Below are 22,577 nucleotides of genomic sequence, written 5' to 3' on the forward strand. Positions count from 1 at the left end.
CCGCTCTTGGGGTCAGTCCAAGACAGCAGGTTGCGGGTAGGACGGCAGAGCCTGCCGTCGTCAGCGCTTGGGAGCGAGAGAAATCAAATCTTTTTTTTTCTGTAGCTCCCCGCTCGGCCACCCCGACCCGCCGTCGGCTGGTGCGGTGGCCGTTGCCCGCCCGCCAGTGGAAAACGGTCCGTCAACAATTTCATAGCCCAGCGCCCGCAGCCACAAAAACGGCAGGCGTCTGGCGCCTAACAGCTCGAACAAACAGTTTCGGCGAGGGCTGAGCGCGCAGGCCAGGGGAGACAAACGCGCCCCCAGGTCTGGACCGGCCCATTGGATTTGCCCGCATCCCCCTGCAGATTGACGGCACAGTCGCATGGACGGACAAATGGGTTTCTCACAACCTCTGTCTTTGCAGAGCCATGCGTTGTTTCCCCTCTTTTTTTTTTGACGCCATACGCCATACGGCAGTCAATTCAGTCCGGCCGCGCCAAAGTGCCGTCTTGGGCCGTCGCTCTCCTCACCCGTGGGACACGCGGCTCATGCTACCAATGTGTTTGCTCTGTTCTTCTCTGTTTTTCTCCCCTCTGCTTCCAAATCAAGCCACCCGGCCCTGGATTGAAAGGCCCGTGGATGCGGTTTTGAATGGCAAATGGAACGTGCGCCGAGACGCTCGAGAAGTCGATGAGAGCGGCAGGAGCCTGTCAGCTCCGGATCCTGTGCCTGGAGAGCCCTTGTCTCCTTTGTGGATTGGGTGGGTGGATGCCCACATCGTATCCCCCCTCCCGCTAGACTGCGATGGATGCATCGAGACCCTTTCACGAGATGCAGGAGCTCCCAGAGCCAACAAACGCACATCAGTGGACTGTGTGACTGTCTGGCGAGTGGGCACTCTGTTCGACTGGTTCACAAGTCTCCCGAATATCTGCCTAGTACTTACCTAGGTAGTACCTAGGTATCGGTATCTCCTAACTACCTCCCAAGATCTGGATCTGGATCTGGATCCAGAGGATGATTCATCCCCCATCTGTCCGTCTCAGCCCCCGTTTCATGAACCAATCAGTTCTTCTGTTGCCGTATGAAATTCTCTCAACACCCATGTTTTGATACCTTTTGGCAGCCTCCCTGCCATTTATCTTCTGCTTTCTCTGTCACAGCCCCTTCAGGTCACTGTCTCGACCGGGCTTGATAACTGCCAGCAGGCACCTCCAGTCAAACCCATCAGATGATACCCTACATGGTCAAGGCGCAATGATCAGGTACCACCGCGTTGTACCCCTATACTGCGTCTATGATCGATATAAAGCTTGCTGTTCCTTCATACGCAGATTATTTCATGACGAGGGTTTCTGGGAGCAGCTAGCTACCTAGAGATGTCTCCCCAGAGCGATATGTTAGAGCCGAAGCTCCTTTATGTATATTGCCTGCCTGCCCACCGAGCATATCCGCTGCACTCGCTCCAATGTTTCCTGTTCGCATTCCATCTATAGGCGGGCCTCCCAGGCTGGAACCGATCTGTGGCCCCAATGCACAGCTCCCACAGACGTCGTGGAAAGTGCATAAGATAAAGCAACAAACAAAAACGAAGTGAGAGAAAAAAAACGCAAAAAAGGACATCCGCGTCGTGGAGCCGCAGACTTTTGACCATCTGCCAGCGGTCCTATATCCACACAATGCCCAAGTCGATGGGCACTACAAACACCGCCGCATCGCCGTGAGAGACCCAGTATAAAAAAACAAGCACCGCGTCAGTCGGTATGATTTGTCTTTTCCCATATCCGAGTGTGTAGTTGTTAGCCACCTTCCGCTCCTCTGGAGGCAGGCTGTTCTGGGCCCCTCGTCCTCACCCCAACATCCCGAGCGAGATAGCCGAGCCGTCTGTTGCTGGTTGTCGACAAGGGTTGTCAGGCCAGGGAGCGCTTTCCCTTCCACCGGCATGCTTTGTTTGCAGACCGCATATGTGGCTATCTTATTCCGGCAACTAGAATTCTAGCCCGGTGTCGGCTTGGAGTACCCGGATAATCACAGTCGTGTCGGCATCACTTTTAGGCAAGGTAGCCCAGCTCGTCATCCTCGAGGCGCTCCAGATATTCCTTGTCGAGGAGAATCTCGATGCATTTCTTGATGGCCGGGATCTGAGGCACGAACCTGCCCTTGATCTGTGCGATGGTCTCGCTGACGAGCTGATTGTGCTTCATCCGCTTCCTCGCCTTCATGATCCGGACAATTGCCGACTGCAAGGGTGTTCAGAGTCAGCATCTTCAATCACGCCATCCAAAGATACTATCCACCTGCGGCTTACCTGGAGAACAAGCTTCCGGTCCTCTTCAATGTGCTTGTTAGTATCCAGCTCCTCCTGCTTCTGCTCAGTCTTCATGCCGACGTTGAGGTTGATACGGATCTTCTTGCTCTTGAAGTCGTAGTTGAGCCTGTAGGTCGTGCCTGGGCCGGGTTTCTCGTTGTCGGCGAGCAGAACTTTGGCCTTGACGAGCACGCCGATGGACGGGTCCATGGCCTCGCTGTTGAGGTTCGTCGCTGACGCGATCTCATCATACGTGTGCGTGTCCTCCTCGTTGAACATGAGTAGGATAGCCATCTGGTACATTGAGACCTGGAAAGTGTATGGCGTCTTGCTGCTCTTGCAGTAGCCAGCCTTGAGCTCGCCCTTGCAGAGCTGCCACAGCCAAGTAAGCTTCCTGCCCTCGTGCTTGTTCTTGTAAAAGCGCGTGAAGCGGTCGCAGTCTTGGTGGATTACGGCCGGCGGGTTGAAGCTCGTGTTTGGCGGTTGCAGTGGCCAGAAGCCCGTGCCCAGAATGGCGTACTGGGAGTCTAGAAGCTTCAGCTCCGACTTTTGTGCGTGATCCCGGAATCCGTGGTTGAGATCCTTGGACGTCTGCATGTCCTGGAACATGCGCTGCAGCTTGTTGGTGTACTCGAAGCCGCACGCCTCCTTGAGCTTGCTGATCATGCTCGTTTCCGCATCGTCCGACGACGAGTTGCTATGAACAAGACGCCGCGCCAACATGCGCGAGTAGAATTTCTGGAACACGTCCTTGTCCTCGATGTACTTGAACACCGTCATGATCTGCGTGAGCGTCGCCTCCAGCTCCGCTTCCTCGACAGCACTGCCGCTCTTGCGGAGGAGCACATCCGTGTACTTGGCCAGGAGCTCGGGCGACTTGTTAGATCCGGACTTGCAGACATCGTTGCGGTTGACAAACTCTCGGCAGGCGTTGTCCAGCGATCGTGTGAATTCCGGCTCGTCGTTGAACGCTCGCTTAACGAGGCCTTGGTACTGTGTGTGCACCTCCAGCAGGGCGTCGACGTAAACCTTTGGCTCAAGCTTCTCCGCGTCCGACGACACCTTGGCCACGGCCGCAAGCCCGGCTTTCCTAACGTGTGCTTCAAACTTGGCCCGAAGAGGGTCAAGACCGTCCGAGATGCGGGCGAGGAGGTTATACATCCGCGCCATGTCATCCTCGCGGTCGTTGTCCAGCAGGACCTGGAACTCGTCCCTCAAGATGCCCGAATGATCGGCAATCAGGGCCTGGTTGCAGCACCTCTTCAGCGCCACGGCAATGTCAGGGTGCAGGTACATGCGAACTCGCTCCTCCTCCTCCTCCAGCCGCATCTCCGCCTTCTTCATGTACTCGACCACACTATTCTCGGCCACAAAGGCGCGGCTCTCGTTGCGGTAGTAGGATTCGGTCGCGGCGATGAAGGGCTTCTCGAAGTGGAATCGGTAGCAGTCGAGTGTCGTCTTGGACGCGTCGTTCTCATCCAATCCCAGAGACACCATGGAGTCGAGGATTTGCTTGATCTGCCCGTATTCGATCGTCTCGCCGTTACGCTGCTTCTCGACCAGATTCAGGACGGCCTCCATGACCTTGCCGTGCACTTTCTCGAACAGGACATTCTTCCATTGGACCAGGTGGAGGGTGTAGACATCGAAAATGTGCTTCTTGCCCTCATCGATCTCGCGCTTAACCCAGTGTCGGTTCAGGTACCGAAAGAGATGATGAACGTATTTGGCGGCGGTTGTGTATCGATCCCACTCTCTGATGTAGAAGCTGAGGAGGGCCTCGCCCGTGTGTGCCTTGGACTTTTCCAGCAGGTCCTCCAGGTGCAACGTCAGATACCCGATCAGCTTCTTGTAGAGGTCCTCGCCGAGAAGGTGAGCTATGGCAGAGTCAGCGGTGCTATTCTCCAGGTCCATGTCATGAAACCAGGTGCGAGAGGTTCGAGAGGTTCGAGTGGAGAAGAAACAGACCTCCTCTGTGAGCTCCAGCGGGTTGCGCTTGTTGGGGGAAGCCCACGACCTTTTGTGAAGTACAGAAATTGTGCACGGCACTAGAGAATTGTTAGCGAGGGACCATAGCGACGATGCGATAGGTTGCACAGGAAACTTACGTGTATATACCCATGTACTGGAAGCAGGGGCAGAATATATCAGCAAGAGTCGTCCTCCTCCATGCAGCGGATGGGCAGCCTCGCCCCTCGATTTTCCACTCACCGTTTCCATGGTCATGCCATCCTGCAGGTTGTTCATGATCCGTTTTATGCCATTCTGCAAGTAGTTCCAGCTGAAGTAGGCGCATCGCGTTAATTATGGGCCATTCCCGCGCTATGGTGCAGCCGCGGCCCGCGCGAGCACAGCGAGAGCGTCGGTGGGCCGGTAGGCATGGGGTGCCTGTCAGGCAGGGTTGGTGTGGTGGCATCTTACGTGACGTCGATATCTTCACTCTTGGTCCCAGACGGAATGGAGAGCCCCCTCCCCGTAATCGGGGGAGCCATATCTGCCGGTGTTGGGCACCGGTATGGTGGCCTCTGAGATGGGCTGCTGGTTGGGGGCGGCGGCCGCGTTCTGAATCAGAGCACACGATCGGGCCTGCACCGAGGGAGGCCCGCGGGCGAGGCGCCGGGAGGGCGGCTTGGGCGGCAGGGAGATGGCGCGGGATGAATTAAGATATGACCGCTGCCAAGGGCCGAGGTGGGTGAGGGCGAACTGGGGATCGAGACGGGGCGCGGAAACGCAGCAGCGGTATGTTCGTGAAAGGCGGCTCTCGGGCCCTTGTCGCGATATGCGGGCAACCTGACGAAGGAGGGGCGGCGGGTGGTTGGGAATGGAGGAAAGTATGCTCGGTCGGCGAAAGGGGCGGGAGAAGGCGGATATTTGGGCACCTGGAGGACTTCCCGAGACAGAAATCACAGATGACGGGTGAGGCTGCGACGGGATTCCAGCACAATATCGCGACGTTAGGCCAGGCAATCGAAGCTGATCATTAGGCTGCCAACGTGGAGGCACCGAAATTGGTCAGCCCGCCCGCGCCTAACCCATCAGTCAAACAGCCCAGCCCGTGGTCTGTGCCCGCGCTGCCTGGCTACCCCAGCACGCCCAGCCAACGCGCCGCAACTCCACAGCAGCCAATGGGATCAGAGCTGCGTGATGGGGCCGGGATGGGGCAGAGCCTCGCCTCCCGTCCCCTCTGACCCCTCGCCGGCTGCAAACAGCGTGCCACCACCTGAACTCCGATTGACGACGCTATTTGACCTCAGCCGCCAACCATTGGCATTTTATCCAACACCCAGTGAGAGCTCGACCGGAGCGCTCCCCTCGGACAAAATGTAGTTATCAAAGCGACCTGGAGGAGTGTATTGTGTCAACAGGTGCCTACTAGCCGGTCAGGATTGCATAGTGGATCCGGACACTGCATGCTCACCTAGCAGTCACGGCAGTCAACTGCCAGCCACCGCAACCTCACAACCTTGCCTGGCGACGCCACAGGGATACCCACACCCGGCCTCATGGCATAAGCCGCACTCCCGGTGTGGACTAGGTGGCTACCTAGGTCTGGGTTCCTAACGGCCAGTGAGTGCCTTTAAAAAAAGTCCAAATATAGGCACTTGAGGCTATAATGTACTTTGTGGGGAGCCTTTGGAAATTAGTGGTGTGTTATCCCGCGAGGCTCGATCGTGCCCCTGAAACATGATTCCTCATTGTGTGTTTTTTGTAGCCTCCTGTGTCCTTTCTTCCCAATATATCCTCATTGAATAACATGTTTGCCCATCCCCACCCTCTACTACGTTGGAACTACCTAGATCTCATAAAGGAATCGGTCTGGAACTAAAGCGGCTATATGTTCCAGGGGCGGGTCCTCTCGCGGTGCTGCCTTGTCCTCGTCGCGGGCCAGGTCTACTTCCAATGCCGCATTGATGCCGTGCCGCAGGACGTATTCGACAACGACGGCGACACCAATATGTGGTCGCTCGGTTGGGCTAACTCGCCGCTCTAGACGCTGAACAAGCCCCAGCGCAAGGCTTCCTGGCTTTACATGAAGTGCTCCGGCCTCTACACGGGCCAGCGGCTAGCCAAACCCCGGCATAGGAGCTATCATGGCCACCGTACCGGGTACGCTTACGGGCCCAGGTCCAGGTCGAGCTCAAAGGCCTGCCTCAGCGGCGCGGACATCAACCGCAGTGTGGATCACACTGGCGGCCAGGGAGAAACGCCCCTTCACAACGCCGTGTATTCCGGGGGAGTCGGGATTTAGATCGTCAAGATTCTTCTCGGCAGGGCACCAGGACAGATATCTGGACTAGGGCGGCCGCTCCATCGTCTCCTTGGGCCCAGTTCGACACCCTCGAGATGCCCTATCCTAAATTATTCAACAACGTCGACTTCAGGGGCAAAAGATAATAGCAAGGATACCCACTCCGCCGCCCGTCGCTCCTCCACTAACCGAAGGCGGTTACGGATCGCAACCTTCCACTCATTTGCCACCTTGTACACAAAAGCAAGCCTAGAAAAGAGAAGGCCGCAGGAAGCTACGATGATCACGACACTTATCCAAAGCGCCCCGCCCATCGGCCCCCGGTCCCTGGCACCGTCTTCGACCGCGACGGTGATCTGTAGTCCGCTCAGAACCACCGACACGCACGACCGCGAGCACGAACAAGATCGGGCCGTGAAAGCGCGCGAAATATGTCCCGTATTGGTATTTGACCCTTTGGAAGTGCAATTTGCCGAGAAATGGGGCGTAGAAGTTGAGACGCGTGAGGCAGATTTCGCCATAGGCATACCGCGGGGACACGTCCCGATCTGGGATGTTGGCCAGGCCGGGGGTGAAGTTGCAAAATTGCTCCCAGGTGATGCCAGGCGGGAAGGGTTGCAGGCTGAGGTCTTGAGCAATGCGCAAGTCCGACTCATATTTCATCAGCTGCCGGTGGAGCAGCGATATGTTGCCGCTGTCCTGCTTCGACATCCACCAGAGTCTGCCGGCGATCTTGCCCAAATCGTTTGAGCAGAACTCTTTGGCCAGAAAATCCCATAACGCGCTTTGATCCCCGAGACGGAGGCGGGTGTGTCCTAGCAAATACCGTATCTGTTAGTTTGGCCCCTGCGTCAGCTAATGTGCCAACTCGAAGGGAGGCATCGGGTCCATCGTTGGAGATATTGTTGGGGCCGTCGTTAGCAAAGATGAGGAGCGAAACTAGACATGCCCTTGTTTGGTGGCAAGGCTGGGATTAGGCAGAGGTATAATTCATATCACATGGCCAGCTGCAGCTACCCATCACGAGAACGAGGCTGAACAAGCTGAACAACCTATGTTTTGCGCTTTGCGATCACTAGAGCCTCGTTAGGAGGGGACACGTTTTGCTCCCCGCATCACCATGTTGTCCAGTATCTGGATCAAGACGGTCGTACCGGCGGAGCTGTTCATAGCAGTCTTTCTGACAGCCATCACCCTCCTGGTGACGGCAATCCTTGTCGGCCGACACTCCAGGCAGCCTACGGGGGCGCCGGAGGCCGAGTGGTCAACGTCTCGCGGCGTTGACCAAGCCGCCACCACTACGGCCGCAAAGCCAAAAAGACTGACATTCCGCGTCAAGGACTTCCCAATAGACCATAGCACCGATGAGTTGGTCTTTGCCTTGAGGTCTATCGCTGAGCAAGATCTAGCCTTGCACGGAGCCGCCGCAACCATGACCTGTCGCTCTTTAGCACCACAGAACAACTAGTTCGGCTGCGCTACCGTCTCGATCACTATATCGCTCTCTGGAGATGACCTGTGTGGCCGGATGCACAAAGCTGGGAAGGGCCAGCCATACACATATACCTACAATTGCAAATTCTACGGAATCACGCCTCTGTACGAGAGTAAGAGCGGCGCCGATGTTGAGTAAGTGCCAGGGGCTTCTTCCGCTCGTTGCCCTTTGCTCTCACTGACTCCAGCACTTTGCGGTATCATCGCAGTACACGGTCTCGGAAGCCATGCGCTTGGTTCCTGGAAATCCCCGGACAGCGGCGACGTCTGGCTACGCGACTTCCTTCCCAAAGACGTGCCTAACATCCGAGTGCTTCTCTACAGCCACGACACCATACTGGCCAACATCTGGTCGAAGCAGTCCATCGAGGATTTGGGTGCCACCTTCTTAGAACAAATTGTTGCCTTTCGGGCGAAAGATGGGGTACGTGATTTCCAATTATGCGATATCTGGCTTGGACTAGCCTTTATAGACCTTTCGCCGTCCGATTATCTTTATCGGCCATAACCTCGGCGGCCTGCTGATCAAAGAGGTGAGATCCCGCCTCGTCCACAGCAAAACGGGCAGTTAGCTGACTGCCATAGGCGCTTGTCCGTGCTTGTAACCAAAGTAGTAGCGGCGCGTATATTAAAAGCCTGTTTCGGACTCCTACTCTTCGGCGTGCCAAACCACGGCCTACAAAACGACCAGTTGACGACCCTTGTCAAGGCCAACCGAACGAATCCTTGATCCACGGCCTGCTCGTTGACAAGGACACTGAACCATCAACCTTCCTGAAGAGACTTGCTGACCAATTTTCTACCTGCTGCAAAGGTCAATATCGAGTTGCTACCCTCTTCGAGCACGTACTCACCCCAACTCTACAGGCGAGAGCACAGTCGGAGATACGAGAGCTGTCACTGATTCTTATCCCGTAGATGGAGAACGGGACATTGCAAAAATCGGGCACCCTACTTTGCTGGTCACAATGGAGTCTGCCACCAGTACAGGCTTGGTCGCTGCGGCCGACGAAGACAAAATCCCCCTCACCTCAACAGGGACCATTCAGCGCTCGTCAAGTACAAATCCAGGGACGATGGTGAATACCCTATCGTGGGAGCACGAATCAGAGACTTCGTCGATGAGGCCAAACTGAAAGTAGCCAGACAAGCTTTTTTTATGATGGACAGGTTCGTATGAGCTCAGTACATCTCGCCGGGTTTCCAAAGCGGCCAGACCTAGAGCATGGTCCAAAGATTTCGTGAGAACTCAAGTCTGGCGAGAGAAGTCAATCTGATCTGATTTGTCAACCTTGTGGGATGGGATATCTATCACGGTAAACCTCCAAAATTTACCCCTAAAAAAGCAGGCGGCTCTGCTTTTCCTCGTCTTCTTCTATTTTGTTACATGAAATTGACGAGTAAGCAATGTGGCGTTGCAAAAGTGCTCATTTACCTCGCATTTCCACCGACCTACCCAAGAACGCTATTACTACCACGGCCTCCAACTCATCCCGGTCTTTTGATGTGCTCTTTGAGAGAGTAGTTCAGAAGCTGTCGTCCAAGATATTCTGGTTCATCTTGACCATGGTAGGGCTATATTCCGATGATTCGTCTGGGCCGGCGCCTGCAGTCAAGAGTATGTCCTCTACGATGCGTTTGCTAGCTTCTCGGGCTGTCACCACCACACAAAGATGCCGGGTCAGCACGGAAGCGGTCTCGGGTGGTTATGGTCATCCCCAGTAGGCATGATAGTCATGAAAAGAACTAAATAGCCACATACCTGGCGTCTGTAACAGCCTTGATGCCGGCATCGCAAACTGTATGGTCTTGGGCGGGCTCATGCCCGCGTACACGTCCTCGTCGCTGTCGCTGTCCCAGGTTATCTCGTCCGCCTTGTCGTCTCTCGCCCCCGACTGCTCCCCAAACACATCCCTAGTCTTGCGGCCCGTGGCTGGGGTCTGGACGCTGACGCCGGGGGTCCTCGGCCCGGCGTTGCGCGCCTGCGCCTGGCCGCCGCGGTACGCGGCCCGGACGGGCGACATGAAGGCGGCGCTGCGCAGCGTCGGCGGCGCCATCTCCGGGCTCGACATGGGGCTGTCCTCCCACGGCTTCCGTTGTTTGCCCTTGTCCGCCGGCCCGTCATCCTTCTCCTTCTCCGTGACCTTCCAGCGCGCCGGCGACGTGCCGCGGGCTGCGGGCCGGTGCGGCGTCGCCTGGAGGCGGTAGTTCTTGTCGAGCACGCGGTGGAGGAGGCGGTCCGCGTTCGGCGGGTGGGCCGGGGACTCGCCCGCTCTGCCGGCGGCCCCAGGCACGGTCGCCAGCCCCCCCTCCAGGGACGCGTGGGGTGTCATCGACATGTCGGGCAGGCGTGCCGTCTTCTGACGAAAGAGGAGCTCCGACTCGGACTCCTCAAATGCCGACGACTCCTCGTCCTCGTAGCCGCCGCCGGTGTCGGGGTGGTGCGGGTCCGCCTCGCGCATCATCTCCCGCTTCAGAGCCTCGTAGGGCGAGTGGAGCCTGGCGAACTGAGGCCGGGCGGGCGTCGACACCTGCCCGATGGTTTTGGTCCGGGGCGGACGCGGGGTGCTGCCCGAGACGTCGCCATCGCCGTCGTCCGTGAGCAGCGACGTGTCGTCCTCCTGCCGCCCGAGCGCGGACTCCCGGCCAGAGCTGCGCGGCCTCGGGGTAGCATCAGCATCGGTGGCGGTGACAACGGTGTCATCGTCCACTGTTGTCCCCTCGGCGGCCGACGGATCGTCGTCGTTGGCTAGCTCCTCGTAGCCTGAAAGAGAGACATTGGCGGATGCCTCAAAGAATTGCTTCCAGAACTGGGGAGGGTATTAGTTCTAGCTCGCACACAAACGAGCACAAGGCCATCATCCTACCTTAGATGCTTCCCACACGGCCTTGGAATGTTCACCGTACTGCTCCACGAGAGGCAGAATGCTAGTGGTGATGATTCTATGGGCCTTGCTAAAGTTGCTATCGATTTCTACGGCATCACCGGTGTCAATATTGTGTGTTTCGGCCGTGCAGGTGGCCAAGCCGAGGCGGGAAAAAGGCACCCCAAACCTTGCAGTGTCAGAGTGATAGACTGCTCAAGCTTCTCCAGCTCTTCAGTGAGCGACAGATTTCTCTGCGCGGGCGGCATCGGCCGAGACATTGTGAGTGGCTTTTCACTCTGAGCTAGAGTGAAATTTTATTCAGTGTCTGGGCTGTCCGTTGCTTGACGCGTCCGGAAACTCGGCGCAGACGCGATGAGGGGTAGGTAATGAATATGGCCTACGACAGCGGCGAGCTCTGTTGGCGGCTGAGATGGTGCTCGATTTACAGATGTGGGGGAGTCTCGACCTCCTGTGGGGCTTATGTGGTCATCTCCAACAAAGCTGGAATGTGTGCTCCCCTTTCGGCGGGAACGCTCTTGGGTATCCCGGCCTTCCCATAACCCGACATATGTACCGTGCAAACTCTGCCTGGTTCTATTTATATCAGTCAAAGAGGTATGTTTATTCCCCTCTCAGTGCTCACTAAGGTCAGGTCTACCCGGCGATCGAAAGTGTGTTGGGCAAGCCACCTCGAGACTGACGGAAATCCAGGCCACCTCCCTGATTACTTTCTACAGGGCAGTACACTACTTTGTTGAACCCCCAGCATAACTCCGCCAGGCAATTCAGAACAGTCGGGCCAGCCTGGATTGCGTTTTGCACAACGTTCCCGACGCCCAAGAGATGCCACTCCCTCAGCGAGCCCCAGATAATGTGACTGGAAGACAATGCGCAGAAGGCAGAATGCGCTGCTCTCCCAGAGAACCCCGTCTTCAACCACCTCTTCCACGCCTCCCCCGTCGGCCCCTCCCACGACCGCCCCTGCCCCTGCCCCTGCCTCCCCCACGCGTGGATTTGACGACGGGGGGAGCCTCCTGCTCCTCTCCGCTGCCGGACCCAGACCCGGTCCCCGACCTGTCTCCCTCATCGCTGGAATCGTCCTCCCTAGCCTCGTCGCTCTCACCTTCGTCCTCGCCCTCTTCTTGTCTCTCAGCCTCCTCTTCATCCTCTGTTGTTTCAGCCCTGGCCCTCGTGCTTGACCTCCTCGTCTGCCTCCCGCTGCGTGCCGACTTTGGTGCGGGCGGCGGCGGCGGGGATAATGCGGCGGCTTCCTCTTCGGTATCGTCCACTGTGCTAGAGCGTGCCTTAGACAGACGCTCTCCTCTCTTGCGCTTTCCTGTTACCGTCGTGATGCTCGTCGGCGCAGGAGCTGACGCCTTGGGCGCGGGCGCTGAATCCTCTCCGTCTGGGTCCCACTCGGGTGGTGAAGTCGCGGCCGAGTCCTCGGTAGGATTGACGAGTCGCCTCCGGTTGCGAAGGTTCTCATACTCGTCCCAGGGTAAGCGGAACTCGAGCCAGCGCTTCTCCATACTCTCATCGTCGAGTATGCTGTTTTCCCGGTCGTCAATTACTTCGGTGTTGTAAAACATGCGCAGCTTCTGCCAGATGCCGGGGATGCGCGTGTGCGGAAACACATTGGGGTCAAAGCCGTGGTTGCGGAGGTGTTCTGAGATGGCGATCATGCGGAAGTGCTTGTGGATACCTGCACGCGAGGATGGCGTTGTGCGGGTTAGTTCTACAAGCCATCTATGCGCAAGATAACGACGACAGTGAGGGCGAGGAGCTTGTGGGCGCATGTCCATCTCACCAGCAGGCTTCCATCTTATGACGCCCTTGTATAGGGATGCGACCTGGTCGTCAGTCCAGGGGCTTGTGAGGTCGACGGTAGGATGTTGGCTTGTGGTGGTCGCTGTGGGCGTCGAGGCGGCCTGCGGCGTGTCGACGTCCATAGCATCATCGTCCTGGCCTTGAGCATTGGCAGCCGCGGAGGGCGTCGCCGAGGTCGACTGGATGCTGGCCCTTCCCGCCCTCTTCTTGGGCGGCATGTCGACGGCTGAGGACGCGGGATATCGTATGTGTGTAGCGCCGAATTGCACGCGTTTGTAGCACAACTGGATTCGTAGCAGGTATCCGGATATGGTTGAAATGTTTGCGCGCGCCATGAAGATGTCAATTGGAGAAATTCCCCTTCCAGGATCCACAATGCCATGTGGGAAGGCGGGTCCGTCTGGTGTCGTCAGGGCGTGAAGCTTCTCAGCTTTCGCGCAGCACCCATGAGGATTACGATGCAGGCCCCACCCAAACCGCTGCCGACGCGTCTGGTCCCGGCCCGGCCCAACAAGAAGTGCCAACCCCGAATCATCGGTCCGCAGCAACGGCACCCAGCCCCGGCGCTCTTCAACTGCTCCGGCCAACATGCCGACGGGCTTTCCTTGGCGACAGCCACATACCCAACTTTTCCTTGTCCCCTCTCTGCAATGGCCCATCACGAGCAGCCCGCAGATGTGTTTGCCATTCCAGAATTCTGGAGCGCGCCAAAATGGCTGCAGGCTGACGTTCCTGAGCGGGGCGTGGGTGGCTTTTTTGATATGGACATCGACGCAGACTGTGAGTGGCGTATAGACAGATCTTGTGATGGGAGAGCCATTACTGAAAGTCTCCCGCCCCAGGTCATCGAACCCCAGCTTGTGTTCCCCTCCAGTTAAACGGCATCATCTCGCCCTTCGTCAATGATGATCACGTGGCTCCTCCTTCTGCTCCCGTTTCCCCTGTCTGCGATGTTGATGTCGAGGCGGCCGATAAGCCAGCGCCGGTACCAACACCAGCACATACACTTTCGCCGGCTCCTGGTGACCAAGACCCTTGGCTTTCCATCGATACACCAGTCACCTCCGCCACGCTGAGGACTTGGGAGGAGTTCCTACCAGAGCCTGGTTCTTCGCCCCTGCTGAACGCGAACCCAGCGTTTATCACTGAGGCCGGCCCCGTTGCGTTTGACCGACTGCTAGCGAGCGGTGGTATCCCCTCCCGTATCCGTCCTGGCCAAGACACCATGTACTTGGATCCAGGCCAGTTCATAAACTGCCTCCTGAGCCTGGCGTTTGGCCGGGGCTCCCTTCTATTCTCTTGGGATCCCGCCAAGCGATCCTTTCGCCAGACGACACAGACCGCCCTACTCTCCGGTTACTCTGCCGAGACTCTGCAGGGTATCACGTCCATCTGTATGGACTGCGGGAACAACGCCCGTTTTCTCCGCAGTTTTGTCGAGAAGACATATGCGGCCCACGCTAGCCCTTGCCGCGTAGCACTAGCCACCGCTGTCGACCAGATCATGTGCTCCGTTCAGTCAGGCCTTCTCGCCAAAGGTCAACTAGCCAGGTCTCTGATCCAGCTGCAGGGCCTCGTCCGTCCGTTGCAGTCGACCGTTCTCTACTTTCGAAATCTCGTAGTCACCCTCTCGAGGTCCGCGACAGATGAGGAGCTGTTGTCTCAACTGTTCCACGCGGCACACAGCGCCGAATACGAAAGCGATTTTCTGCGCGCCACCCTGCGTGACGTTCTCAAGACTGTTTCGATGCCCTGGACAGACTTTGTCGAGGAGTGGTTGGGCTTGAGACCCGAGGGTGGGATTCCTATCTCCAAGGACGGCCTTGGAAAGGGGTTCGTCAAGATCGGGAGCCAGCTCTACGGTGACGGCCTCGATTTGGAACAAGAAGAGACCGAATTCTTTCTGGACGAAGAGAAGATGCCATCATTCATCCCCGACGACATTGCTCGCCCGCTCTTCGAAGCCGGGAGGAACCTTCGGTTTATCTGGTCACGTCACCCCGAGCACCCTCTGTCGCGGCCATCAACCATCACAGCAAGTAAGCCGCCGAGACTCGAGTGGCAATTTGAGTGGGATGACATAACCCGCATTGAGCAGCAAGCCCGTGCCTACGAGCAGGCCTTGTTAGAATCCATCCGCAAAGGCGGCCCTAGCAACGCTGAGACCACCGAGTCGAGGAATTTACGGGACGAGACAAAAGCTCCTTGTATCTCAAGCTTCGAATTTAGCTTCTTTGGCAAGGCTGAAGAGCAGATACAGGAAAGAATTCTAGCATCCATCGCCGAGCTGGATAAGCCCATCCTGCAGCAAGCCACTGCCACGGACAACCTCAGCACGGTTTCCCTGGAACGATTACTGGCAGATGGCGAAGCACCGGGCGCTTCGAATTTTCCCGGGCTCACACCTCACTGGTCGCTGCTCCCAGTACTCTCCTTTGGCCCTATCATAACAGCACAGGCCAGGCTCGTGAACAGGGAGTGCATGCGACTTTTGTTTGACGTGCACCGGCTGGCGGAACACCTCAAGATTCAGCTCGAGTTTCAGCTTCTCGGGAATGGGCTGTTTTGTAGTCGGCTCTCGCACGCTCTCTTCGACCCCGACCTGCACACGGCCGAGCGAGAGGCCGGCATGGCTCTAAGCGGCAGCGACATGGGCCTCCGTCTTCTCGGAAGGGAGACGTGGCCCCCGGCGAGCTCCGAGCTTCGCCTGGCGCTCATGGGTGTCCTTACCGAAACCTGGGAGCAGCGCCCAAAGGCAGACCAGGCTGCGCTGCCGAGAGATGGCGACGGCAACGCAGAATCCCTACCAGGAGACCTGAGCTTCGCCATCCGCGAGCTCTCCGCCGAGGAGATGGAGAAATGCATGGACCCCGACTCCCTGGAGGCCCTGGACTTCCTTCGGCTATCCTATAAGCCGCCCGCGCCTCTGGTGCCTGTGATTACGCCCACGATTCTCTCACGGTACGACCGCGTGTTTAGGCACTTCCTCCGAGTTCTCCGCCTGCTTTTCGTCACGGACCAGCTCTTCCGAAGCGCCCCTGCCATCTCCGCCACCCGCAGCGATGGGGCTGTGCAGCAGCGGTTCCGGTTCGAGGCCAGGCACTTCGTGTCTGGTATCGCGGCCTACTTCTTCGGCTCAGGTATTGCGCTGCCGTGGCGCCGCTTCGAAACGTGGCTGAAGGTCGTGCAGGCCGACGTAGGGGCGAACGGTGCCGTGCCCGGGACAGAATCAGCCTCGGGGCCAGCGACCGGCGGGTGGGACGATCACAGCCCGGAGCGGCTGCGGGCACGCCACGACGAGATGCTCGACGAGATCATGCAGGCGCTGCTGCTCCGGAAGCGGCAGGAGCCTGTCCTCCGGCTGCTGGAGGAAATCTTCTCGCTCATCCTGCGTTTCGTCAAGGTGTCGGGGCGCGCTGCTCGGGGTCCCGGAGGCACGCCGGGCTCTGTCGACGTGGGCTCTCTATACAAGGAGTTCCGGAGGAAGGTCGAGGTCTTTATGACGGTGTGCAGGGGTCTGGCGGAGAAGGGCGGCGGTCATGTGAAGGGAGCGACGTTGTCAGCGGCGACCTCAGGTGGTGCACCCCGTGACAACCCCATTGATAGGCTCTTGCTGTCCTTGGACATGTTTGACTTTTATTCCAGGGCTAGATAGTATAGTACAGTGAAGTTACGTTTGTTGCAGCTTCCGTCCAAGCTATATCACAGCTTGGTAGGCTCTTGGGTGATTACGTTTCCTTCCAGTACATTATATCTCTTCTTTAACGATATTGGCTATATGGTATTTCGTGACCACACGTCTGCTTGAATAACACCATTTCCCACATCTTGGAGATCTTATCTCAACCCTGACCGCAAGTTCCTGTCTAATTTCTACTAGTGACGAGTCACTCGGGACTTACTCATCCCACAAGTGTCTTGGATGCTGTACTACGAGAAAACAACTTGTCAATCAATGCAGACCAAAATACGATGGTTGTTTGTAAGACTCGCACAAAAATATTATAAGCGCCCTCACTGCAGGATATCTGACCAAAAGTCACTAGCGCTCCCCGATGAGGCAGTTTCTGCCGGGAAAGACAAGGGCCGGCCTCCTGCGTATCCGGGCAAATCCAAGTCGTATTCCCGGACCAGCGGGCTTAGACCTAGGCCATTTCAAGGACCACGGGCACACATGAGATCGCCCGGCGCCCACTGGGTTATAAAAAGTATAAATGGCGCCTTCTGTGACACTAGCGCCAACCCCCCATCGGCCGGTGGCACAGCAGCAGGGCGAGCCACCCCAGCTAAGCCGAGATGGGCTATCCGAATGTGCGTCTCTCCCCGGGCGGCGGCCTCGATAGGGCAGGTCCGTCGATCGATATATCTGGCTCGCGGGGCTTGGGTTCCAACACATCCCCCCTCCTTTGGGTTTGTATCTCGAGGACGACTGCTTCTTTCTACAGAACCTCCATACCGGGTATAGGATCGTCACCTCCTCAGATACACGTCATGACATTGAGCAGATCGCGGCCGCGCCAATAGAGGAGGATGAGGAGGCCTCGCTGCCCTGTGACTGATACCACACACACTACATAGACGCCGACATCCGCTAGCGGGCGCTGTTGGTTGGCACAGGGCCACCGGTCGGTCCGACAGGCGGAACATGCCGACCTTCAGAATCCGACCATATGACTAAGATGAAGATAAGCAGGCTGAAAAAAAGAGACGCGAGCGGCGAGCGTGCTACCCGGCAGGGAGCTCGGCAACAGAGCGAAGTGCAGGACGGCCGGAGGTGATGTTCCGCAAGCAATGAGGCGAGCGCTAGTGACATTGCCTTTCGTCCATGTTTCTCTCTTTTGTTCTTTGTCACTCTGCCGATCTCCAAAGGCCATCACATAATCGCGAATACGAGAAAAAAAAAATCAACCAAACGTCAGAGCACGTCTAGACCACAATACGAATGCCCCCAACGGGCCACGGGGTGCTGTTGCATAGCCAGAGATCGCGTCTAGACCTCCTCAATGGGTGCAGCATGGGCCTCTACGCACCGTGCACAGCAAGAGAAGGGCCGTTTTAGCCATGCTATTGGCGCCAAAATACCAGACAGCACACCTTAGCATCTACCTATCGATCTACCTACCGTAGCTTCGGGGGTGGCTTGAAGCGACGGCCCTTGTGGCTCGGCCGAGCGGTCCCCCTGAAACCCGCTGAATTTGTTACGCCATACGGGGTCCGCGGTACGGGGTGGCCGAGATGCTATTTGACTGCGCGACTGTGTGAGATGAGATGGATGGCCAGGGGGGAAGCATTGTTCACGTTCCAAGTTTCGTGGTAGCTTTCCCGGGAACCCTCACTTGGCCCCGGCGCGTCTTTATTATCCACAAGGCTGGGCGGGAGATGGTTGGAGGTACCGGGGAGGAGGGAGGTCGGGGAAGAAAAATCAACGGAGACAACCACCACAGGGAAAAAGCACATACAGCAAAAAGCAAAAAAAAAGGAATACAAAGCAAAAGGAAACCGGTAAGCAAGCAGGAGAGAGGGTCGGAAGATGGCAGTCTGCAAACACCGCAGGTTCGCATCACAACTCCACCCTCGACTGCCGGCTCAGATCCCAAACAGGCGGCCAAGCACTGAGATGGTGATACGTAGGCCCTACACACACACACACACACACGGGGAAACTGCCTGTCTGGCTCACTCGAGACGGTCAGCCTCTCTGCCGGCTCGCCGAGACGAGGGCCGCCTCTTTGCTGTCGGCCCTATCCTCTCCTTGCCTGCCCGTCCACTTGTCTGCCTGTTTCCCACCCTCGCCCTTGCCGATACCGATATGGAGGAGCATGGGGTAGGGCAGGCAGGGAGGCAGGGAGGCAAGGGGCAGGGCGGACAGGGAGGCTGGCAGGCAACAGAAAGCACGGGAAGAAAAAAAAAAAAGACGCGAGCCGACCGAGACGACGGATGGGGCACCAAACAAACGCACCCACCTCATGGTTCCACAAGGAAGGGACCCTCTCTCACAACAGGCAGCACGGATAGATCGCCGGGGAATGGGACGGGGGGCCAAAAAAAAAAATGGCAACACGGGGGACAGAGAGAATCGCACTTCGTAGACCGAGCAAAGGAAGGTAAGGGGAAAGAGGAGGCGACCACACCTCCCTCCTCCCCAAGCATTGCGTCGGCGAGTTACATAGCGTCGCACCAGTGCATCCCCAACGCGGACAATATTCCCGGGTCACCGTAAGGGGAAGGTAGAAGCTGAAGGGAAAGCCTATGCGAGCACGATGGTGGCCAAGGATATCTTTTTGCTCTTTTGCCCGTCCGTATTTTCCCGCAGCACGCACAACGCGTGTCGTATCGGTCCATCGCGAAATTCGTTATTGAATCATTATTTCCCTTCTTGCTACCTTGGGGGTTTTTTTTTTCCACGTCACGAGGGCACAAGGTTGGTCGAGGCCCCCAACGCCAAGGAGAACAATGGCAATGACAGGCCGTCCCTCTTTCCCTCTCTTCAGCCAGCCAGCCAGCCAGCCAGGTTACACCAGCGAGGATGGCTGGGGATGATACCTGTGCCGACAAATCCGCTGACGGACCAGGGGTTTCCACAAGGAATTGACAGAGACGGAGAAAAGAAAGAGATCCGGGACAGTTGCCTGCCGGGAGAAAAGAGGTTCACACCCCCTCCTCCCCAGGAACGGTGTATCACGGCTACGCCGGGGGAGGACCACGGACGGCCACGATGGACCCTGCTGTTGCCATTAACGATGCGAGAGGACCCTCTCCGCCGCCACGGTCTGCGTCTTTGGTGAGATGTTGCACCTGGGTTACGCCAGAAGCGGGCACAAGCTTCCGACACGGTGGTCACGTCCTCGGTCGTCTTTTTTTGCGGTGGACCCTGCACGGGCTGGTGGGCACACACGCGCACGCGCAGAAAGAAGACACACACACACACACACACAACAAAAAAGAGGGCTATCCGCAGGGAAGAGGGTGCGGATAGGGTAGCCATGCATGTATGTATCCGTATGCAAGAAATCTATGGTCGAAAAAAAAAAGAAAAGACAACAAAAGGGGAGGGGGCATTTGGGCCCCCACTATGATGATGTCTGTCCCGTGGAGAAGCTAACAAACAAGACAACGGAAGAGAGAGAGATCAAAAAAGAAAGCAGGGAGCGGTGGGCAGCAAGGAACGCGTGGATCAGTGGGTAGCGTGTTGTTCGTTCCCAGCACCTTCTCTCTGCTGGGACTCCACAACCATGCGTCTGTCCGACTCTTGCTGCACGGGCCTAACAGCCAGACGAGCGAGCGAGGCCCGGACGCATGTATACCTGATCACAACACACCAGGCCGAACAAATAAAACGACGGCGATACCTGATATTAACGAGGGCCAGGCATCAGGGGAGTGGGAACTGGGACGGTGGTGCAGCAACAACAGCAGCGGCGGCAGCAGTAGCAGCCAGGCAAGCAAGTCCATCATCCCCCGGGCCGGACGCGACTCGTGCGAGATGGAACGTGGGTGGTATTGGAGGTTGATGCGGGAAAAGTCGCCGCCCAACCAGCCAGCCCTCTTCCTCCCCCTGTCTGCCTCGCTTGCGCTTGGCTAGCAGAGTAGCATGCAGAGAAAATAGCCCGCCCGCTTGACGTCGTGTCGCGGGTGGTGTTTTTCTATTGCGTAACGCAGCCCGTGGGGGTGCTACTGTACTGCTAGCGTTTGCCCCGAGCCGCTGTCAGATCTGCGCAGGCTCCCCTTTTTTTTTTCTTTTTTTTTCTTTTTTTTTCTTTTTTGGGCGGCGGCCGGGTGGAGAGCGCGATGCGAAACCGGGATCAGATCATGGGACATGGGCGGCCATCTCCCTCCTGTCGTTTCCTCAGGGAGGCATTTGGACGGTGTGTTGCAGGACGCGTGTGTTTGTCCTTGGCGGGTACTTTTTTTCCCCTTCTTTTTTGCTCTCCCGCACCTCGTCCTTCCTTGCCTTTGTTTTCCCTGCCTTGCTCTTCATTTCCGTGCTGTAGGCGGGCATCCAGACGGGATTCACAGCCCGCCCCCTTCTCCGGCCATCATCCCGCGGCTGGGTTTCCACAGAGAGAGAGCCACAGTTAGCCTTATGGAGCTCTTGGTCAGGGTCGGGGCCGTTGGCCTCGTGGTGAGGTGGAACAGCTGTGGAGCGGGCCCTGTAGCTTGTTCAACCGACAGCGTCATATCGGCTCGCTGCCTCGGAGCTAGTATGGGTTAAATTATCCACTGGTCTGAACGGTTCGCGAAGCTGTCAGGTGTCACAAAGATCGAGCCCTCCACCCGCATAGACTAAATACCGATATATCCACCTTGGGATATCTCGTCGGGTTTGTGCTCGTCTCGTCGGAAGATGGGAGACGACGAGTGCACACAGTAGGCCCAGGCTAGCGGTACAAACTTTAATGTGTCCCACATCATGAAGACCAACACACATTTGTTTCGTATAAAAAAAAAGAGCAGGAAGAGAAATGAAAAGGCGAGGACGTAACGAGTAGCAGTTTCTGAACAGCCAGGATCAGCAAGCGAACCGGCCACCAACTCTGGGCCGGGTGCCGTTGGATGCTGTCCTTGACGACACTCCTTACTCCCACCCCCTGACGCACACAAGACGACCTCCAACGAAGTATGTTTCTTCAGCTCTGCAGCGGAATGGCGCGGCTATGGGAGCGCAGGGGGGCGAGGGCGAGGGCACGCGAGTCGTCCGGCCCCTCGCCACGACGGATATTACCTAGGCCTGGCGAGACCTACCTTGAAATGACCAGGCCAGGCAGAGGTCGACAAAGGAAGATTGGGTGAAATGCACGCGTGCGGCTGCCGCATGGGTCAAGAGACGTCTCCAAGGTGACGGCCAGAAAACGCCGCAGATGCAAAAGGGTAATGCGCCCAAGCCTTCGCGAGGTGCGCCAAGAGCCAGTCGAGCAACCTAGCACAGCCAGCGATGCTGCAGAGAGCGAGCCCGCAGCCGACAACGGGCTGGGCGGACCATCAATGGGAAGCCGCCCAACAAACAGGAAGCAGGACAAACCCGGCCAAGACACGGCCACTCTGTCGCTGCCAACACCGCAAGCGCAAACGAGGGAAACGCCGGCGCACATGCTTGGAGCCCAGAGGCAGGCATGGCAAGCTCCAGGTGTGGATAATGACTCGTGCCCGGCCATGTGGCTCCGAGCACGGAACTCTGGCCTCAGCTCCAGACCCCACCCGCGACCGGGCGATGGGGAGAAGTCGTCCCAAAAAAGAGAGAGATGTGATGCGATGATCGTCGGCTCGACAAAACAAGGAGTCGTAGATCTGGGTTTTCCGGCCTGGGGCCAGCGGTGTGCGAATCATGAACACAGCTGCGCGCATCATCCTCATGACTCTTCTGGTCCCCCTCCCCTGCTCCCCTGGCGCTGATTTGCGGCCGAGCTCGGGCCAATACTCTGCGCCTAGGCAAGGATAGGGGTTGTCCTGGCACAACGTTGTATGCACATGATTCCCTTCCTGGGCCAAGTACCAACGTCCCCGAGACGGGCGGCCAGGGTAGCTCCTCGCTCGTCGGATAGGCCACTGTGTAGGCGAATTGCGGTGCGACGGCCCTGCCAGGCGACGCTGAGAAGTCCGGTCTTGCCCCGGCTCCGGAGTCGGGGGAAACAATACTGTGCCTCTTTTTTTTGTGAGTTGTCGGCGAGACGCCCGAGATAGACATTGGATTCCGGCAGCTCCGGCAGCTGGAGCCAACGCAGGGCGTTGCCACATGACAGCCCAGCCATGCGTGTCAGCCACCCGTGGCGCACCACAGCTGGCCATCTATGGCAGCGCTTCCTAGAGGGCCGAGGGGCTAGGTAGCTAGACGCGATTAGACGCGTTCGGGGGG

At 57.5% G+C, this 22,577-nt stretch overlaps 10 protein-coding genes across 10 annotated transcripts; 4 read left to right on the forward strand and 6 right to left on the reverse strand.

The window, feature by feature from the left end:
- Window positions 1-1,308: 1,308 nt before the first annotated feature.
- On the reverse strand, window positions 1,309-5,286 carry GGTG_02880 (Cullin-1). Its single transcript, XM_009220656.1, has 6 exons — window positions 4,712-5,286; window positions 4,502-4,571; window positions 4,399-4,415; window positions 4,259-4,338; window positions 2,291-4,167; window positions 1,309-2,222 (listed from the first exon to the last, which is right to left on the reverse strand). Exons 1-6 carry the CDS (start codon window positions 4,780-4,782, stop codon window positions 2,034-2,036), a joined length of 2,304 nt encoding a protein of 767 aa, XP_009218920.1. The 5' UTR covers window positions 4,783-5,286; the 3' UTR covers window positions 1,309-2,033.
- Window positions 5,287-5,562: 276 nt separating this feature from the next.
- GGTG_02881 (hypothetical protein) lies at window positions 5,563-6,457 on the reverse strand (the record flags this gene model as incomplete). Its single annotated transcript, XM_009220657.1, has 3 exons — window positions 5,563-5,630; window positions 5,786-5,847; window positions 6,408-6,457. The coding sequence occupies 3 exons, from the start codon at window positions 6,455-6,457 to the stop codon at window positions 5,563-5,565; spliced, it is 180 nt and encodes a 59-aa protein (XP_009218921.1).
- A 331-nt stretch (window positions 6,458-6,788) lies between these two features.
- On the reverse strand, window positions 6,789-7,973 carry GGTG_02882 (hypothetical protein; the record flags this gene model as incomplete). The annotated part of the gene is made up of 2 exons (XM_009220658.1): window positions 6,789-7,354; window positions 7,694-7,973. The coding sequence occupies 2 exons, from the start codon at window positions 7,971-7,973 to the stop codon at window positions 6,789-6,791; spliced, it is 846 nt and encodes a 281-aa protein (XP_009218922.1).
- Window positions 7,974-8,161: 188 nt separating this feature from the next.
- GGTG_02883 (hypothetical protein) lies at window positions 8,162-8,605 on the forward strand (the record flags this gene model as incomplete). The annotated part of the gene is made up of 3 exons (XM_009220659.1): window positions 8,162-8,168; window positions 8,243-8,457; window positions 8,507-8,605. 3 exons carry the CDS (start codon window positions 8,162-8,164, stop codon window positions 8,603-8,605), a joined length of 321 nt encoding a protein of 106 aa, XP_009218923.1.
- A 682-nt stretch (window positions 8,606-9,287) lies between these two features.
- On the reverse strand, window positions 9,288-11,361 carry GGTG_02884 (hypothetical protein). The gene is made up of 4 exons (XM_009220660.1): window positions 11,088-11,361; window positions 10,901-11,007; window positions 9,796-10,843; window positions 9,288-9,687 (listed from the first exon to the last, which is right to left on the reverse strand). Exons 1-4 carry the CDS (start codon window positions 11,176-11,178, stop codon window positions 9,560-9,562), a joined length of 1,374 nt encoding a protein of 457 aa, XP_009218924.1. The 5' UTR covers window positions 11,179-11,361; the 3' UTR covers window positions 9,288-9,559.
- On the reverse strand, window positions 11,321-13,173 carry GGTG_02885 (hypothetical protein). Its single transcript, XM_009220661.1, has 2 exons — window positions 12,708-13,173; window positions 11,321-12,602 (listed from the first exon to the last, which is right to left on the reverse strand). The coding sequence occupies exons 1-2, from the start codon at window positions 13,060-13,062 to the stop codon at window positions 11,833-11,835; spliced, it is 1,125 nt and encodes a 374-aa protein (XP_009218925.1). The 5' UTR covers window positions 13,063-13,173; the 3' UTR covers window positions 11,321-11,832.
- A 41-nt stretch (window positions 13,174-13,214) lies between these two features.
- Window positions 13,215-16,421, forward strand: GGTG_02886 (hypothetical protein). Its single transcript, XM_009220662.1, has 2 exons — window positions 13,215-13,507; window positions 13,570-16,421. The coding sequence occupies exons 1-2, from the start codon at window positions 13,378-13,380 to the stop codon at window positions 16,380-16,382; spliced, it is 2,943 nt and encodes a 980-aa protein (XP_009218926.1). The 5' UTR covers window positions 13,215-13,377; the 3' UTR covers window positions 16,383-16,421.
- A 480-nt stretch (window positions 16,422-16,901) lies between these two features.
- On the forward strand, window positions 16,902-17,405 carry GGTG_02887 (hypothetical protein; the record flags this gene model as incomplete). The annotated part of the gene is made up of 2 exons (XM_009220663.1): window positions 16,902-17,038; window positions 17,306-17,405. 2 exons carry the CDS (start codon window positions 16,902-16,904, stop codon window positions 17,403-17,405), a joined length of 237 nt encoding a protein of 78 aa, XP_009218927.1.
- Window positions 17,406-18,416: 1,011 nt separating this feature from the next.
- GGTG_02888 (hypothetical protein) lies at window positions 18,417-20,202 on the reverse strand (the record flags this gene model as incomplete). The annotated part of the gene is made up of 2 exons (XM_009220664.1): window positions 20,047-20,202; window positions 18,417-18,601 (listed from the first exon to the last, which is right to left on the reverse strand). The coding sequence occupies exons 1-2, from the start codon at window positions 20,180-20,182 to the stop codon at window positions 18,417-18,419; spliced, it is 321 nt and encodes a 106-aa protein (XP_009218928.1). The 5' UTR covers window positions 20,183-20,202.
- Window positions 20,203-20,695: 493 nt separating this feature from the next.
- Window positions 20,696-22,207, forward strand: GGTG_02889 (hypothetical protein). The gene has a single exon (XM_009220665.1). It carries the CDS (start codon window positions 21,599-21,601, stop codon window positions 22,115-22,117), a length of 519 nt encoding a protein of 172 aa, XP_009218929.1. The 5' UTR covers window positions 20,696-21,598; the 3' UTR covers window positions 22,118-22,207.
- Window positions 22,208-22,577: the final 370 nt, after the last annotated feature.

Source organism: Gaeumannomyces tritici (assembly GCF_000145635.1).
Source record: "Gaeumannomyces tritici R3-111a-1 unplaced genomic scaffold supercont2.2, whole genome shotgun sequence".
NCBI classification, from domain to species: Eukaryota; Fungi; Ascomycota; class Sordariomycetes; order Magnaporthales; family Magnaporthaceae; genus Gaeumannomyces; species Gaeumannomyces tritici.

Bases quoted from the DNA above. Each gene is read 5' to 3' on its own strand.
- GGTG_02886 (XM_009220662.1), top strand. From the start codon at position 13,378: ATGGCCCATCACGAGCAGCCCGCAGATGTGTTTGCCATTCCAGAATTC. The intron at 13,508-13,569 runs GTGAGTGGCGTA...CTCCCGCCCCAG, and splicing joins TATGGACATCGACGCAGACT to GTCATCGAACCCCAGCTTGT.
- GGTG_02880 (XM_009220656.1), bottom strand. From the start codon at position 4,782: ATGGCTCCCCCGATTACGGGGAGGGGGCTCTCCATTCCGTCTGGGACC. The intron at 4,572-4,711 runs GTAAGATGCCAC...CGCCTACTTCAG, and splicing joins AGTGAAGATATCGACGTCAC to CTGGAACTACTTGCAGAATG. The intron at 4,168-4,258 runs GTCTGTTTCTTC...ACTCTGCCATAG, and splicing joins CGCTGGAGCTCACAGAGGAG to CTCACCTTCTCGGCGAGGAC.
- GGTG_02884 (XM_009220660.1), bottom strand. From the start codon at position 11,178: ATGTCTCGGCCGATGCCGCCCGCGCAGAGAAATCTGTCGCTCACTGAA. The intron at 11,008-11,087 runs GTTTGGGGTGCC...GTGATGCCGTAG, and splicing joins TATCACTCTGACACTGCAAG to AAATCGATAGCAACTTTAGC. The intron at 10,844-10,900 runs GTAGGATGATGG...TACCCTCCCCAG, and splicing joins CCGTGTGGGAAGCATCTAAG to TTCTGGAAGCAATTCTTTGA.
- GGTG_02889 (XM_009220665.1), top strand. From the start codon at position 21,599: ATGCGCCCAAGCCTTCGCGAGGTGCGCCAAGAGCCAGTCGAGCAACCT.
- GGTG_02885 (XM_009220661.1), bottom strand. From the start codon at position 13,062: ATGGCGCGCGCAAACATTTCAACCATATCCGGATACCTGCTACGAATC. The intron at 12,603-12,707 runs GTGAGATGGACA...CCTCGCGTGCAG, and splicing joins CATAAGATGGAAGCCTGCTG to GTATCCACAAGCACTTCCGC.